At 34.5% G+C, this 17,585-nt stretch overlaps 1 protein-coding gene and 1 pseudogene across 1 annotated transcript; both read right to left on the reverse strand.

Moving 5' to 3' along the window:
* Positions 1-534: 534 nt before the first annotated feature.
* Positions 535-6,214, reverse strand: LOC133301781 (ATP-dependent Clp protease proteolytic subunit-related protein 3, chloroplastic-like; annotated as a pseudogene).
* Positions 6,215-15,359: 9,145 nt separating this feature from the next.
* Positions 15,360-15,725, reverse strand: LOC133301775 (rapid alkalinization factor). Its single transcript, XM_061501471.1, has one exon. It carries the CDS (start codon positions 15,723-15,725, stop codon positions 15,360-15,362), a length of 366 nt encoding a protein of 121 aa, XP_061357455.1.
* Positions 15,726-17,585: the final 1,860 nt, after the last annotated feature.

Genomic DNA, 17,585 nt, shown 5'->3' on the forward strand with positions numbered 1-17,585 from the left:
TCAATGAAGATTAACCCAATAATACTTGGAACGCCTCAACTTCAAAACAAATAAATAAATTTGAAATGAAATAGTTACGATTCAAATCATGAAATTTAATAACTTACAGACCAAAAGAACTATAAATAAATTAGATTCATAAAACTATGTAATTTTAAACGAGTTTTAAACACGCAAAAAAGAATTCATAAATGAAATAAATTCTTTCGGTTTAGATATTTTAAACACAGAAAATAAATTATACATTTTCCATGTCAAAACACAAACTAACTAAGTTGAACGTGGAGCAGCAAGTGACTTGTAAAGTTAAACTTTTAATTCATCTCTCGTCGAATGAGATAAAAACAGAGATTACAAAATTTGCATGTACAATATTAGATTGTGCAATAGGAAACGTAAATCAGTAGGTAAAGTGCGGGTAGGCAATCATTGACTAATTAATGAGAACCAATTACTTTATGACCACATGGATGAACAATCACTGTCTGCTTTTTCTTTTTCTTTTTTTGTCATTGTAAATAAAAATTCCATCAACTCCTCTGCCTTCTGGGCACTTCTGCATATAATAGCTATTGTTCACTTTTCTGTGAGCTCTGGAACTTTTCTAGGACCCCTTAAAAAAAAATTAAAAAAAAGAGCCTCCTATCCATGGTAACAGGGCCCCAAGCACGTGCCCTGCAAAGCAGCATCATGAAACTTCAGATAGATCATACAAAAAAAGGAGTAATCACTTTGCCCTAAACATTCTAAAAAAAAACTAATAACATGCCAGAGCGAACCATAAAAGGGGAGTGGATCCTCTCATGTGGAAAAGTAGTCATGTGGTCATGTTATTTGATCACAACCACTCATTTAAAAATTATACACTTTTCTCTTTCTTATCTCATCATCAATGAGTGGTTATGATCAATAACATGACCACATGACCACTTTTTCACATGAGAGGATCCACTCCCCCGTAAAAGAGAGAATCATTACCAAGTAGACAAGGATATCAAGTTGTGGATTTGATGTTCAAGACAAAGTCTATACAGAAGATACGCATCACACTATAGTTGCATTGTTCAGTAGGTGTCAAAACGGGTTATCTTAAATTCGCCAGGCCATTTATAACAGCAGGGTTCAAAGAAATTCAACAGAGTTAGCTTTAAACGAATTAGTTCCTATTTGAATCATAAATTGCTAAACTATTCTCCCCATATCCCTCTCTTATATACAATTTAAACAAAGATTTACTAAGATAAACCAAACAATATTTATTGAACTACTTCAAAAATAATTTAGACAAAATAAATATAATATTTTGAAACTAGTTCACATTTATATAGATTTACGTTTTAATATAAACAATTCAAAACTGGTTTTCTATTTTTCCAAACACCGCCTTATATGATGCAATCTCCTACAGAGGAGCTTAGCAGCTTTAACGAGGAACACATCATCTACTTAGTTCTAGCTATCAAATCTCATGCGGCAAGTCCCTTTGCACCCCACCCCCAAAGCAGTGGCAGCTTCCCCGCAAATAAGTGAAAAAAGATTAGATATTTTGCAGTAACAACATGAGAGAGGAAGACATGATTTCACTTACATTGACAAGATATGTATCCACAAAAGAGGAACTAAAAACCATCTACAACTTTAATACCAGCACCCTTGTCCCACTCCTCTGGAGGAGCAACATCAGCCATAACCTTCTCTTGGCCACGCCAAAGAATCTGGGAACAGTGGGTTCCAACATTGGTTTGGTCAGCAATGCATGTTCGAGAGCATAGACTGAAGAAGACAACCTACTGACAAACGTAAATAACCACTTACTTTATCAATGACTCCAAATTCCTTAGCCATTGTTGTATCCATATAATTTGGTCTCTTCATCACGTTAGCAACTATTTCCTCTGACTAGTAATTTAGAAAAGAAGCAAACAACAAAAACATTATATTCTGCCTCATATTCCCTAAATAAATATGGCAGCCAGTACATAAGCATGATACTCACATTTCCCGTATGTTTGGCCAGTAGTTTAACCAGAGTGTCCCTGTTTATTATCACCTGCAAAGAAGAAGAGGAGAAACAAAGGTTTCAAAGATGTGATTGGACATTTTTTCGACTAAATATAAGAACATGAAGAAGAGATGATAGGAGGGAGGAAAAGAAAGATGTTAAGGATCACATTTAACATCTAATTATCCAATAGAAACTAGACCTGAAAAGAAAATGAATAATTGCCCCAAAATGTATTGAGAGAATCTGTACCTAAGGAATTTGTCAGCAAACCCCCCATTATGAAGGTATACAGTAGAAAGAATAAGAGAGCAAGGAAATAGAATCCCAGGAGGAAATTAATTGTAATCTGTCATGTAGACAGTTAACCCAGTTTGAAATTAATTGTAATAACTGCCTATTAGATAGTTATCTGGGCACATGGAGGGCAATAACAGGGAGAAGAAGGAAAATCAGTGGAGACAGTTATCATTTTGGAAAACCAAGTAAGTTAGGGGAGAGTTCCTGGTCTCCAGAACACCTGGGTATCCGTATACCTTCTGTAATTCTCATTTCCTATCTCAGATCTGATATCTCTTTGATACAGATTAAGGATTAAGGGATTATTTCAATAAAACTTGTATAACTTTTCCTATATTCTGAACCAGTTCTATTAACTGGCATAGAGCACCCAAATATTGAGGGAGTTGTTGCTGGTTCATGCTGCGCACGAGAATGGAAGCCAGATTCAACTATTTGGGGAAAGGTCTGAAGCATGGAGACTAAAATGGAAGTAGAGAGAAAGAGAGAGAGAGCGCTCCAAGAATCGTGTAGGGCCCTACAAGAAGCACAGCTCAAGAAGATCAAAGAACTCTTGGAGAGGATCACGCGAGCTAAGGGGTAGGTCTAGTGGAAGGAGCCTGCTCTATTACTTCAGGAAACGAAGATGGAGAAGGTTGGAGATTCCCCTAATCTTGGCAATTATGCCTATGGCTGGGTTAATAGATTGGAGAGGTATTTCCAAATAAAAGGGGTAACAGGCTGTGATGGTGGCTATGGAGGGGAGGGCACTGAGTTGGTTACTGCTCAAAAACCCTGTCTTCACCCTCAAAGCCAACAAACCTAGGCTTCAAGAGATCCCCAAATCCCCAATATTCACTCAATTCATGCCTACCTCACTCCCCACAATCCCCCTCCTTTTATCCTATCCCCTAAGAATATTCTAGAAGAATTCCATAACTAACTAACCCACTCACCACTTTCAGCCCATTAGTATACACTATCAGACCTGATGAACAATACCCAGATGACTGATGAGAAGAACCAAGTGCTGGCCAGAGGAGGGGTGAATCCAGTAGGCAAGAGTGGATTCTGATACAGAAAACTTTCATCCACCAAAAACAGTGTCTGCAGAAACAGGGCCCAGAACAAATTCGCAGGGGATATCTTCAGCAGGTGTATCAAATATGGGGTCTACCACAAGCAGAACAAATGGCACCAACGGTCCATTTAGGAGTAGAGGAGTTGGATTCAAAAGGTTATCAAATGCCAAGTTGCAAAAAAGAGTGAAGATGGGGTTATGTTTCAGGTCATGTGGTAAGAGGAAGAGGTAGAGGAAGAAGTTAGGACTGGAGCAGGAGGAGAGCAGCTAAAGGAAAATAAAATATCATTGATTAAATTCCATCAAGAGTTTGCATTTAAAATAGCATGGAAGAATTACATGCCAATTGCAAGACAACAATAGCATGGGTTAAAATGAAAACACCACCAAAGTTTGTCATTCCTAATGATGAAAAAACACAAGGTAGCAAAAACAAATTTGACTAACCTCCTGTGCACGACTAAGAACATCACTCGCAGGCATTAACCCAGATGATGGAATACGAGGCTGCTGAATCATGGCTGAAAGAGTAATCAATAGAAAAGTATCACATCTGTAAAGAATTAAAGGACCAAAACCACAAACTTAAAAACCACAACGTCAACAGACTCAACACTGTACCTTTGGGCTTTGGCATGTGGCATCATAAATCGTTTACCCTGAGTCCCTGCAGAAAGCAGCAAACAGGCTAGAGTCTAGACCTATAGCAGCTCCAACAGCCACTGTGTGTACCTGGTCAGTACGCAAAAGTCAAATACAAGGGAAACGATATATTCAAATGTTAGTGAAGATAAAAACACACAGCTGAGCAAAGATGAAAGATTACACATGATTCTTAGAAGAGAAAAAAAAACCTATTGCCGATCAGAATTGTTTAAGAATAAGTTACACAGATTAAGTTACAAATATAAATGCCAGGTCGATAAAACTTGTGAAATAAATGCATGCAATTACAAACAGAAGGTACTGCCATCATGCTACCAGTAGCAGGAATCGTGCATACAACAACCCAACAGTTGATGCCATAATGTCACAATCACCATAGTAACATCATTCTTGACGTTTTCCAGAAACCCAAAGCAGCCAACCATAAAAGTCAACAAGACATACAAGTATATAATCATTTTAAGTGCATTATTAATGAAAAGAAACAGACCTCATTTTTTAACTGCAGCATTGCATCATAAATGGCAAAACCTTCTGTCTCCATCCCTACCTGAATGCAAGAACTCAAAATGCATGAGAAGGCAAGAAAGGAGGGAAGCAAACAGGCTGCTCAATAGATTATCTTAAACTAAAGATACCTAAACTACACAAAGAACATGTCCATAGTACATCAAACATTTCATACAAAACATCAAGCAGGAAGCCAATTACCGTTTCACCATCATCTCGCGTAGTGCCGGTGGAATTTATGTAAATGTATATTGGTTCTTTAGGAGACTAGAATCCATCCACTGCAGGTACATCAACTCTGCAACAACAAGCTCCGTGACAGCTGGCACTAACTGAGAGGCAGAAGCAGTCATAAGAGGTTGTACAAATTGCAACAGCAAAGTATGAATTTAGTAATACTGTCACAAACAACAGAATTGGCACCAAATGCAAGAAATGAACACACTTACAGGCATGCCAATGTAAACAATTCTGCCATGGAGAAGCAGCGAAGGCAGGTCAGGTGGTGGCCTTCTAGGACGATGTTCATTGTATGAAACAGACATTTCCACCTAACTCAAGCATAAGATTGAGTTACCCAAACAGAAAAACATGACTACAAGCAATGCAGATAGTATAAACTAAAAAAAAGCCACAGTCTCTCATGTCAGCACACAGCAAACAAAAAATTCTACTATACTTTTAATTTCTAATAGGAAGTGGCATATTATGTTACCAGAAAACCTTGGAAAAATCAAATAAGTGAAAATTTAAAATTGGTAAGGAGGAAAAGAAGATATCTATATATGTGTATACATTACTTGAGCGGGAATAGCCATGAGCTTGGGGGAATCAAAAATGTCCAAATAAGGAGGGGTATCGGAGTTGAAGGGACGGTTAAGGAGGGTTTCTGGGGAAGAGGAAGCTACAGAAGCAAGTTTGGAAAGAAAGGGATCTTTCGGGTTGAGAGGGGGTACGGGAATTTTGGCTTTGTTTGTAGCAATAACGGAGCAAAACGTCCTAAGATTTGTGCATTTCCTTCGTGGGGATTTGACTGTGAGAAAGAAGAAGATGAAGAAGTGGGCATGGGTAGTGATAGGATCAACCTATCGATTCAGCCAGAACACAGAGAACAGAGAAGGAGATGAGAAAAAAAGACTTTTATTCAGTAAAGAATGATTACAAGTATATTTGCTACCCTATCTCACCTGGATCTTCCTATATATAGTCTTTCCTGGAAGACTAATCGAATCATCCTAACAACCACAGCAATCCTATACAACCCTCAATGATAATAGCAATACGTTCTATTACACAGTTACGACAACTCTAACTGACTTCTAACAGACATAGTCTTCCTCATCGAACCTTCTAGGCCTTCTTCTAATTCTCTTTGGTTGATCTTCCTTTGGATTGCTTCCTTCCCTTTCTAGTCGCTGACCTTGTATTTCTTCATCCTCATCTGTGCCATCGTGTAATTCATTGGTGGCTATTACTTCTTGGTCCACTGTTTCACCGATACACGTGTGCGCACCTGCTTCTTCACAATTGCTTTGGGTTGTGTTATTATTTGTTGGGCTTGGGCCCGTATCAGGTAGCCGCAAATATGTAGCCATCGTGTTAGTTTCCGGCGAACCAGGTGCACGACAATTCAACTAGGTTTCCACCGGAAATCGGAGCAACGGATGAGTGACTATGAAGGCCGTGTGTTTTTACTTTTTACACTAGTCTCTCGTTATATTTATTTATTTATTAAAAAAAAAAATTCACGTTAAAATATAAATATTATAATGATAAAGACTAATATAACTCTATAATATATTAAAATTACAAAAACACCTAGATTTTAGTCCTAAAATAAAATCGTTTTGGGTACATCGGTGGGAAAAGTATTTCTCCAGTCAGCTCAAAACGACGTAATTTTAGGTTATAAGATTAAGGGCTTTATTTGTCTTCTGTTACAGAAATTTTTTGTCTTTTGCGGGAAAAAGTGTTATCTCCTTTAGAAGGAGACTAATAGATCCTTAAGATTAAAGGGTTCGCATTTTCTACAGTCAATGTAAATAAGTTATCTACATTGAGCACAAAACGACATCGTTATGAGGCGAAAATCAGGGTATTTTTGTAATTATAATTTGTTTCAGGGTTATAATGGTCATTTTTATTATAATTTTTAAATTTTTCAACTCAAAACGACGTCGTTTTTTGAATAAATGTAAATAAGTTATCTACATTCACCGTAGAAACAATAAAGTCAATATTAAAATATTGTAATGATAATATAACTCTGCAATATATTAAAATTACAAAAACACTTTAATTTTCGCTTCAAAACAACATTGTTTTGCGCTCACCGGAGATAATTTATCTCTATTAACTAGAGAAATACTATACCCTGAAATAATTAGAAAAATATTAATCCAGTCACTGCAGATATAGTTATCTCCAGTGAGCTCAAAACGATGTCATGTTGGGTTATAAGATTAAAATATTATAATGATAAAGACTAATATAATCCCGCAATATTAAAATTACAAAAGTATCTTGATTTCCACTAAAAAACGACGTCATTTTGGCTCACCGAAAAATAACTTATCTTCATTAACTGGAGAAATCATTTACTCTGAAAACAATGGGAAAAATATTTATCCAGTCAGCGAAAATAACTGGAGATAAATTATCTCAGTGAGCTCAAAACGACGTCATTCTGGGTTATAAGATTAAAATATTATAATGATAAAGACTAATATAATCATACAATATATTAAAACTACAAAAACACCTTGATTTTCACTCAAAATAACGTCATTTTGAACGTGCTGAAAATAACTTATCTCGGTATAAATCCTTTACCTTAAAACAATTGAATGAAAAATAATTACTTGCTATAAAAAAATGATTATAAGAGATTCGTTTCAACTGTTTGTAAAAAAATGGGATATATTTTGTGATGTGTGTACGAAAACGCTGTCCTACATGAAGATTAATTGTACACTCAAAAGTTTTGAAGAAATATTATCAGATAAGAAAATCATCTTAAAATAATATAATTTCAAGTAACGCTAAAACAAATCTAAGCTTCTTAAGCTACAAGGTAGAGTAATTAGTTAAGCTTTTTTTGCATGTAAGTTATTTCAAAAAAAAAAAAAATTAATGCATATGGTTACCTTTTTGGTACAGAATATATAAGGTTATTTATCACGAACTAAAGGTTTGAGTGAATTAATAACTAAAGCTAAAAACCTGAAAGACTACTTATCAAATAGTTAAGATTGAAAGTTTTTCAGCTGAAGTTTTCATGTACGTCTCTCTATCCAATGATGACTTCTTGTGATTTGCATCCCAAAATGAAAACTAGATTATATCGTTATAAACCAGCATCAACATTAATACGCAATAATCATACTGAAAACACACAATTACAACGGCAGAACTCTGCCGTCTATCCTGTCATGTCCTCCTCCAAGCTCCAACACTCCAACTAAAGCCCTTTTTAAACTCTTGATTCAAGCAGTGTTTAAAAATTTAGTCCGGCCATCGACTTGGCCGAGGTCACGGGTCACGGGATCATGAGGTCATGGGTTCAACTGGGAGGTCATGGGGTCACTATGTTGATCCGGTTTTATGTATTAAAAAAATATAAATATATATATCCTATATGAAAATATTAAAAAATAAATCACCAATCATCAAAGATTCAAAATATACTTAACATAATTCACCAATTATAATCAAGTCAATAGTACACAACCTAATTAAAGAGACCAAAGTACAAAACTCATATTCTAATGGGGTTACTACGCTGACCTGGTTCTGTCTCTTTTGAAAAGGTTCCTGATAAAGGAAAATTTAAAGGAAGTAAGAATGAGTTTTTGTTTTCCATCAACGACTGTAAGGATTTCATTTGAATGGGTAAAATTCTTACCTTTTCTAGAAGATTCACAGCAGCGAGGTGAAGATTGAAGACATCTAAGTCGCTGGGAGAGAAGAAAACGATTAGATTTAGGTTTCCAAGCATTTTTTTTTATTTGTTTAATAAAACGATATTGTTTTATGAAAAAAAAAATTTAAATAAAAACATGCAATGACCCCCTTTGACCCACCCGGGAGTCACGGAAACCGGCTGGGTTTTGGGGGTCGGAGGGGTCGATATGCATATAAGGTCTAACTTGTGACCCAAATCCTCATAGAGGAGGAGTCAGGGTTGACCCAGATCAACCTAAGAGACGGGGTGAGATTTTAAAACACTGGATTCAAGTGGTCTTGGATATGGCGAGTACCCTTATTGCGTAAGGAGACATTTTTATCCTCCATGAATGGAGATTCCGCTGCAATCACTATTTTTTTCCCCTCTTTGTTTCCTTTCTTTCGGATCTGGTCTTGATCTGTGAGTTTTTTTTATCATGAGAGCTACTCTTTCTCCTTCATTTTTTTTCTCTACCTCCATCTTATTTTTTTTTAATTTTGGTTTCGGGTCGTCATTTTTTTTCCCTATCTGATTCAATTTTTTTTTGGTTCGTTCCTTTTCTTTCCACCTTCCCGGCGTCCTCTCCTCTAGATTTCACAGATCTGGTTCATTTTTCCCCCTTCTCAGATCTGGTTTGTTTGTTTTTCTGGCATCTCCTTCTTTCGGCTATGGTTAGGCCGTGCTTTCTTTTCCGGCTGGGTCTTCTCCTGTCTCGATCAGCTTTTCCGGCAACTTTTGGTCGTGCATGTTTTCCGGCGTCTGGTCTGTCTCTCCGGTCCGGTCTGGTTATGCCAAATATCCATGTGTTTTTCAAATCTCTTTACTAGCGTTCCCAGATCTGTGGCGTTCCATCCACCCAGATCTGTGTTCTTCTCTTTGTCATTTGTTGTGGGTCATCTTCTCCGGCAACCCTCTCTGCCGTGTATGGCGGCACATTCATCCTCTGCCCAGATCTTTCTCTTTTCTTCCAGATTTGTCATCAACGCTTTTCATTCCGGTCATCATCTCTGATAGTGTCTGATTCTCCGGCCGCATCGTCCATTCCTCCGGCCGTTTCTGTTCCAGATCTGTGTTGCTTTCAGATTTGTGTTTTTTGGTCTCCTCCGGCCCTTTTCTCCGACTCTTCCTGTTTTGATATTTCATATCTCCAGCCCGTTTCTGTTTTTTTTTTTAATCTGCATTTTTTTTCTCTTTCTTTGCTCTTGGACGCGTTTCCTCTAATATGTTTTTTACTTCCAGATCTTCCTATTTTTTCTTTTCTCTTTTTCTTCTCATTTTGCAGGTTTCTGACGATTCATGGAGCTTGTGAATTTTATTGCAATACATCATTGTAGCTTTTGATGGATTTTATTCATGGCTTTTTTATTCTGTAATTTTTTTTTATTTTTCTGATGTACTGTCGTTGGCTGTTATTTGGTTTTGCCATTGTTTGGCTTTATTTTGGCTTCCTATTCAGGAGGAGCATTGTTCATGTTGCTGAAGTTTATTTCAGAACAGTTGTTCTTGCCGATGTCCACCCTGGCAGTTCATATTAGGTTGATGATGTCCATCCCAGCCCTTCCTTCCTTTGCTGGTGTCCATTCCAGCACTGTTTCTTTACTAGCTGATGATCATGTTATTTGGTTATTATGTTTTCTTAATTTTTCTTGTTCAAGATGGAAGTTCTCTTTGTTCACTCTCCATCTTGAGGGGGAGTATTAGATATTAGGTATAAGGGTAGTTTAGTATTTCAATGATATTCTATATCTCTCTCTTTTTGTTATGTTCTTCTATATAAGAGCTCGCATATTGTACAAATGAATTATCCAATCAATGAAATCAATATTTTATATTTTTTCTCTTTTACCTTCTAATATGATATCATAGCCTTGTCGCCCCCCCACTTTCTCTTGTGGAATTTCTTAGCGCAGGTAGGCTGGGCCTGTTGCATCATCCACTCTTCAAGCCCAATGAGCTCTTGTGTGAGGGGAAGTGTTGAGATATATATAAAGCCTTGGACAATCTTACCCTTTGAGCTAACTTTTGAAGTGATGTATCCCAAGATTCTTTACAAAGTCCATAGACCATTGACAACACGGTATATTCGGAGACCATATCCCTAAAATAAGGGCTAAGGAAAAAGCCCACCAATTCCACTGAACACATTTTTTCATCTAACTAAGCCCAAGTTGTTCGGCCTCTGACTTTTCTGTGTCCATTCCAGACTCCAGGGATTTGGCTTATAGTTACGAAAAAATAAAAATAAAAAGCGAGACGTGTTATTTATAATACTGCATGCTAATGATAAATCTATCAACTTTTTATATTAAAATTGTAAGGTCAACGGTTAAAAATGAAAAAAATTTGTTGACGTTAATTTTAAATTAATCAAATAATAATCAATCAGATAATAAGAATAACGAGACTAAAATGGTAATAAATATAATCTTCTTCAAAATAATGTGTATACACTATTTTTTTGTACATTTTATACACTACTTTTAGAGTGCACAAAGTAGTGTACAAAAACAACTTATCTTCTATATTGCGAACGTTGTTTAATATTTCTGTAGACAAAAAAAAAATTATATCACACTTACATAAAAATGAGTGAATTTTATTATATAAAAAAAAGAAAAAAATTTGTAAAACCCATTTACTTTTACATGAGTATGTAAAAAAAAATTACAACAAAAACAGAAAAAAAAATTCCATGAAAATACTATTGTTATAGTATGGAAGTTATAACTGTAATAAAATAATTAAAATAAGCGTAGACTGTGTCTAGACGTCTAGTAACCTACATATTTGTACGCCATTCTTGCATTTCTAATCCTTAAATTAAATGAAATTGCATCTGCTAGCTTAGATATTTATGTATGGCGGTTGTGATCATGTCACGCTCTAATAAATTGACTTGGCTATACTAAACTATATTAATAGTTCTAACTTCTAAGTAAGCTCTCCCAACCTATTGGGGTTAGATTATTCAAGCTCTTTGTTATTCATTTCAGCAGCTATAATAAGCATTGGGTGAAGATCATCTTACCTCGTCCCCAATAGGCAGTGTGAATGAACGATGTTCGGGTTTTTGACTGTAGTAATGCATTTTTTGAAAGGGAAAAAAATATTTCTTTTTTTTTGGAAATAGGAAAAAAATATTTCTACAGTCACTTTAGATAAGGTTATCTACAGTTATCTCTTTTTAACTAAGTATGATCGGTCATACTTAGTTATAAGAATAAAGCTGTTCTTTTTTTCTCTTTCTTCAGATACTGTCGACTGATGTGGCGAAGAGAGAAAATGCAATTTTAATGTATGACCAGTCATACTTAGTTAAAAAGGATAGCTGTAGACAATCTTATCTAAAATTGCTGCAAAAATATTTTTCCCTTTTTGAAATATTCCATTAGTTTAATTCTGTAACCAAACGTATTCTGAACTAATGCAGAAAGATGCACATTAGGTGGCTACGTATATAATTGCATACATGACACGTGTGCATATTACGTGGCAGTATTACGCGGCAGACGGACTGAAATGCATACCTGATACTGACGTGATTATATTGAACTGACACAATCAGACTTGATAGACTGAAATGCACACCTGATAACAACGTGTTTAGACGCACATCTATTCCTGACATGTTTAGACATCTACTTGATACTAACGTATTTAGATGCATATGTGCATGTCTCACTTTTATTATTACATAAACATGCATGTATCATATGTATGACTAAACACCTAACTACTTGATACACATCTTTACGTATTAGTCTGTAATATGTTTGGTCAAAAAAACTAAGGGTTTTCGTTTTATCCTTTAACATAACACAACAAACTTTTTTACACTCACAACATTTTGTAGGGCCCACACTTTTTAAAACAAAAAAATAAATAAAAAATTAAGGCACGCAAAACGAATTTCTATAACATTACACGATCACTTTTCCTACAACATAACTCTTATAAAACCCAAAAACTAAACTCGTGAAATAGTTTGAAAAACGTATTTGTCAGGCCAAAAATCCACGATGTTCTGTGACAGCTAATCTAAATCATTTGATTGTACTCATTCTTCATACTTACAAATACGATCGTTGTTTGTGTTTGGGGGTTTCCTTATTATTGTCGGACCTGTCTAATCAAGCATTTCTCCAATTTTAATGCATAACCCATAAAGTCTAAGATGCAGGGACAGTGTTTGGATACGTTACCATGAACGAGCCATATCTCTATTAGACCTACGGGTTGCATCCACACACAAAAAAAGAAAAAAAGAAAAAAAAAGATATGGATGCCTTAGAAAGTGTGGATCTTATTATAAGCATGTGGGTCAACTAGCATTTAATTGTTCTAATTAAAATATTAATCTTCAGCTCAAGTTTTGAATATCTAGTTATGTCGAGTTTTATGGTCCGATAAAAAAATTAAAAAATATACAAAAAAATAATTGTGTGGATCTTATTAGTGGCTTTTATTGAATCCTGAATGGATTAGTTCATGAATTTCTTGGTAATTATCCTAATTCAAATAAATAAAGAATTCAATATTTTTAAATTCTCAATATATTAAATCTATATAATTTTTTATTCAAATTTTTTCATAAGTATTAGAAAGATTATTAAAAAGATAGGTTATAAGAACATGAACAATATTCCGTTCTAATAATATTTCTTATTAGGCTATTTAGGCATTTTTAGAATAGTGGGCCAGTCCTCATGGGTTTGGAATATGCAATGGGACCTGGGCATCAGAAAAAAATAGTTATCGACAGAGACTGAAAGCAAGTAGTAACAACCGTGCAAATACATATGTTGGTGAGAACGAAGATAATCCAGTGCGATTGATTTGTGTTGGCTTAAGAAGGACGGGTTCTCTTAAACTATATTCTTTAAGTGTAAAGAAACTTGGGATACATCATTCTAAAAGCTAGCTTAAAGGGTGAGAGTGTCCAAAGTCACATTAGTTGCCCACACAATCAATGTGGGATTATATATCTCGACACGCTCCCTCACGCAAGAGCCCTTTTGGGCTAGAAGCGTGGTGGAATTGTACAAGCTCAATTTTTTGTTTACCTTTTTGTGCTTTTTATTTTAATTACACTTGAAAGTAGGGGTCGTGAGAATTGAACTTGTGATTATTTTAATTACACTTGAAAGTGGGGAGCTGCGAGAATCGAACTTGTGACCTTATAGTCACTCAAGTTCTGATACCATTTATAAACTCCACATTAGTTGCACATACAAACCAATGTGGAACTATACATCTCGGGTGTTTTCCAACAAATATATACTCGTTGCCACAAGAAATTGACGATCTTTTTTATTTAAACTTTAGCGGTGCTGCTGCACCACAACGTGTGCTTTTTGTTTAATTTTTTTTTTTTGGGGGGCAGTCCCCTCCCTATTTATTAAATAAAAAATATTATATGTTTTTTATATATTCAAATTATTAAATATATTTATTTTTATTTAAAACTTTCTTTGTTAAACATTATGAGAATTATTAAGAGTATTTTTTTGAGGCTATAAAGAACTACGTTAGATGTTCTGTGACACGGGCACAAGGATCACAACTTGGCCTTGGTTGAAGATTGCTCTATTTTCATTTTTCGGAAATTTGTTGCCCAGTGCCAAAGTGAATTACACTAGTAATTCCAAAACATGTTAGGTTATACGAATACATGTGATGACCAAAGGTCAATGATTGAGTAAGGTCAGTAATGAAAATTAACCAAATTATTGATCTTCCACGGTTCCACATTAACAATTTCAGGGCTTCACTGTGGTCCCCCATCTCCATGACGGGTGGAATCTCACCTCTAAAATAATATTAATAGAAACAACTCCATCGAAAAGGCAATTAAAATCTGACCACCTGCTTCGCTTTTTCGAAAAAAGAAAAAAAAAAAAAGATACGAGATAATTTGTGGGGCCTTTATATATAAACTTATGGTTTGGCAAGGAGACTACTCTCACGTCTTACCTTTATTATGAACTATGTTAAAACTTGGAATGTGATGGAACCCATCATTAACAACCCAACCACTAAAATATATAAAAGTGGGGAATCAATAACTATTTTTAAAACATAAAAATGAGAACTATTCCAGCAGGGCAACTTGGCCATTTGCCATTAGTCTATTTTCGGGTGTTTGTACTTGAGGAAGGCATAACATTTAATAAAACTCTTACGAAATAAGGATAAGTAAAATTCATTTTGCTATCCCCCAAAACTTAAGCTTGTTTTACATTTCACCCATAAAACTCGCCTTTCATAATTTTCCGTTGTAGTTGGTTCAGTTTCTACTTTCATGAGTTCACTACTGCAATTTATTACTTCAATTTTGAAATAAAATTTTTCCCTTGTCGAAAAAAATATGATAAATCGCAGGTCCTCGTAAAATTCAATTACAACAACACTTTTATTTATACTTTAGGCACGCATTGAATGCAAATCATCGATGTTTTGGCTAGCGCGTAAATCGAAGAATTAACAATTAACGAAAGGTAACGAAAACCATTTGAATTTTCAATCTGCCAGATTCGAGAGAGAGAAACGCCAAAAAGAAAAAAAAAAAAAAAATCCAAAAGATAAGAAGGAAAAACCAAAGGCCAGATGATGAATCATTGACATTCAATACATACACGGACAGCCTAGCATAGAGCTGGACAAAATGGGGAAAGTGAAAAAAATGTGATTTTTTTTTTTTTTACATAAACATTTTAAATCCAAATACCAACAACAACAGTAATAATAACCATAATAATTAAGACAGTATATCATTAAGTGTCACGAGGGTGACTCACAAATCGATTAACATAATCTCCATGTATAAAAATTAACAATCAAATATAAATTATACAAAAAAAAAAAAAAAAAAAAATTTAGCTCCTGCACCTTGTAATGGCACTGCAGCCACGACTGTAAGGGTTAGCCTGAGCTCCAGGTCGGCAATTGTAGTAAGAGGCACCACGGCGAGAACAGGGCACAGTGTTCCTCTGGAGCGCACCGTAGCTGATATACTGGGTGGTGGCTAAGATGCGCCGGTTGATCTCGCTGTCCAATTCAAACTCGTCCCTTTCTTCCATGCAGTCAGCTATGGATCCCTTGCAGGTACTTTTGTTTGATATCCATTCCATTCCCATTCCCATTCCCATTCCTCCTGCATCCACCACCGCTGTCGGCGACGAACTCATCACCAAAAGAGTGGCACAAATCATAAGGAAAAGCCACGAGTACAAGTTCGCCATTGATGTTTGAGGGTGTTGTTGAAATGAACCTTCGTTGTTGACTATGCTTCTGTTCCTTCCTTCCTCTTCTTCTTCCTTTGGGGTCCTGCAAATGAATAGAGTTATGAGTTATGACGAGACTCTATATTAGAGGCAGCATCATGTTTAAGAACCCCTTGTGTTAAAACAACGACACTCGAATACCTGTTATTTACATACATGCCATTCACCCACCATGGACTTGGACCATTTATAAAATTCAAAAAATAAAATAAAATATGATTACGTTTCATCATTTAATGATTTATTTAATATCTTGAAAATATAAACATTTAATATAATCATTTAAGACTGTCTTTTGATATAATTGTTCTTTTGCTATAAAATTTATGAAAAAAAGGATACCATCATTTGATATCGATGTCAAATTTTAAATTTTGATACTAAATTTTAACCGTTAATTTTTTTAATGAACATTTATCATTTATTAGGAATCAAACTTATTAATTAATTATTAATTCTCAATAAACGATAATCGTTGATTGGTAGTAACAACGATCGAGATTTAGTGTCAAATTTTAAATTTTGATACCGATGTCTAAGGATCATGCCCATATATAAATATATAACGAGAAAAATATATTATTTTAAGAAAAATAATAATGTTCTCCTGCTTATTTGATAATTTTTTACCTTCTATTTTTTTCGTTATACTCTCTTTGTCTCTTCTTATAATGTTATGATTGGGAGAATATAAAAAATTATTAAATATACATCAAATATATTCATTTTGCTTAAAATGGTACAAAATTATGTCTTTTAAAAATAAAGAATTTTTTCATGTTTAATATATAAGAAATTTAAAAGTAATTCAATATTTTTTTAAGTAAATAATAAAGAGTAATAAATTTTCAGACCGAGAAAAAAAAGGAAATTAATATTATTTTGTGCTTCAAAATACATGTCTTATTTTAAAATTGACTAACATGGTTTTATTTTAAAACTAAAAAAATTCATTAAAGTTTTATTTGTGTGTATAGTACTTGGCTTGATATGTGTTAAATTAAGATGTTTATAAAAATGACTGTATCTTGTGTCGTAATAATAATAGTAAAAGAACAAATAGTATACATTCCTAACAACCACTTGATAGAAAAATCACGAGAGAAAAAGTCTACCACAAAAATGTTGTTACCATTTTACAAGTTTCAGTCTACGAATTAACTTTGAAGAATGCTCTAATTAAAATTATTCGGTTAGCAGGGGGTGGTTCTTTTTTTTTCTTAGAGATTCATTGGATTTTGTTGAAGTTTTATGTATTAATGTTTTTAAATAATAAATAGAAAAATAACATATAGTTGTTTCATAATTATTAACCATTGAATTTTGTATCCATCATAATCTTCTTGTGATTTCTAAATGGACTAAAAGAGCATTCTTAATTAAAAATAAAGTAACAAAGAATATTTAATGGACAATACCCTTTATATAATATTTGATTAAATAGATAACAAAAGCAAAAGTGGGAGGAAGCCAAAGAATAGACGTGTGGAGCATTAGTAAATATTCTTTGTATTTATGTACCCAATATATATATTATATGAAGTAGGATCATTTGACACCGGTGTCAAATTTGAAGTTTGACACCTCATTTGGGAGCTGTTAGATCAAAAAAGATCAATGGTATCACATGCTTACAAATCAGAGTCGTTGATCTTTTTTTATCGAACGACTCTCAGATGAGGTGTCAAATTTCAATTTTGACACCGTTATCAAAGGATCCTACCTCATATTATATATATAGTCTTTGTATTTTTTTGGGCTGAGCATTATAAGTAAGTATTGCTTCTTCTTTTTTGTTATTTTGTTGCGTTTATAAAA

Source organism: Gastrolobium bilobum, unplaced genomic scaffold (genome assembly GCF_033153095.1).
Source record: "Gastrolobium bilobum isolate Gb01-03AN ecotype WA unplaced genomic scaffold, APGP_CSIRO_Gbil_v1 utg4239, whole genome shotgun sequence".
NCBI classification, from domain to species: Eukaryota; Viridiplantae; Streptophyta; class Magnoliopsida; order Fabales; family Fabaceae; genus Gastrolobium; species Gastrolobium bilobum.

Bases quoted from the DNA above. Each gene is read 5' to 3' on its own strand.
- LOC133301775 (XM_061501471.1), bottom strand. From the start codon at position 15,725: ATGGCGAACTTGTACTCGTGGCTTTTCCTTATGATTTGTGCCACTCTT.